Source organism: Triticum urartu, chromosome 6A, assembly GCF_056163025.1.
Source record: "Triticum urartu cultivar PI428250 chromosome 6A, HENAU_Tu73, whole genome shotgun sequence".
In the NCBI taxonomy this organism is placed as follows: Eukaryota; Viridiplantae; Streptophyta; class Magnoliopsida; order Poales; family Poaceae; genus Triticum; species Triticum urartu.
In genome coordinates this window covers 214,421,773-214,422,794 of record NC_141878.1, presented here as the reverse complement: position 1 = coordinate 214,422,794, position 1,022 = coordinate 214,421,773, and the positions used below count along the sequence as shown (strand labels likewise).

Genomic DNA, 1,022 nt, shown 5'->3' with positions numbered 1-1,022 from the left:
ATTGGTCAAAATTGAGGTAGTTTGATTTTTGAAAGGAAAAGAAAATCTACACGTCCCATATTTTGGAATGGAGAGTACTTGGTGCATATCATATATAGCCACTTCAGTTTCGTGTTATGCATAAAAACATAAATTTACATCAAACTAAAACACGTAACTAACCATGTTTTTACCTTCTGAAATCCAAATAATTAATAGGACTATTTAAAAAATAAATACATTTGTGCATACCCCTGTCTACGTGTATCTGCATGCACCACTGATCGCCGGCACGCACGTTGGCATTTGGTTGTAGCAGGCAGCAGCTCACGCCGTCCCGCGCTCATCGCCTACGCTGCTGATCTTCACCTCGATGATGCACGACTTCTTGGTCCCTGGCGGCGGCAGCTTCTCCATGGTGAGGTTGAGCACGCCGTCCCTGTGCTCGGCGTGGATGCTGTCCAAGTCGGCGCTCTCCGGCAGCGGGTACCAGATCCACTCGAACTTGCCCGTCGCCTCTGTTGCGGTGGGCTGCTCACGTTCGCTGGAGATGAAGAGGACGTTGTCATCGTCGACCTGGACCCGGACATCGGCGGGGCTGACACCGGCAGGCACAGCAACGGCGAGGACGAGTGCGCTGGATGGCAGCTCCTTGACTTCCATCTTAGGCATGGGGGCACTGGTGCTGGCCGTGGAGCCCTGCTCCGGTGCTGCCCCCTAACCTAATTTCGGAGGGGTATTTGTGTCCCCGCGAGTTTGTTTTTTTCCTAGCCCGCCATAACCCAGATCCAAGTCCTGTATAACCCAGACTGTATACGTACAGTACCCTGGTCCAAAAAAAACATCACACGACCCCACGTCCACGTAAGACCTACCGAATCCAATCATTCACGCAGCTCCATCAACCTCGCGAGCATTGACGCAGCTCCATAAGTCACGTAGTAGATCTCCAGCGGCGGCTATCTCGTCACCGACGATCTCGTCGGACAGCGGGCGCGGCAACGTCGTGAATCTCCAACTAGCGCGCACTGGTACCGCATCCC

The 1,022-nt window shown here is 52.8% G+C and overlaps 1 protein-coding gene across 1 annotated transcript; it reads right to left on the bottom strand.

Annotated features, from left to right (window-relative positions):
- Positions 1-306: 306 nt before the first annotated feature.
- On the bottom strand, positions 307-651 carry LOC147964801 (19.0 kDa class II heat shock protein-like). Its single transcript, XM_087530164.1, has one exon. The coding sequence runs from the start codon at positions 649-651 to the stop codon at positions 307-309; it is 345 nt and encodes a 114-aa protein (XP_087386290.1).
- Between the last annotated feature and the right edge of the window lie 371 nt (positions 652-1,022).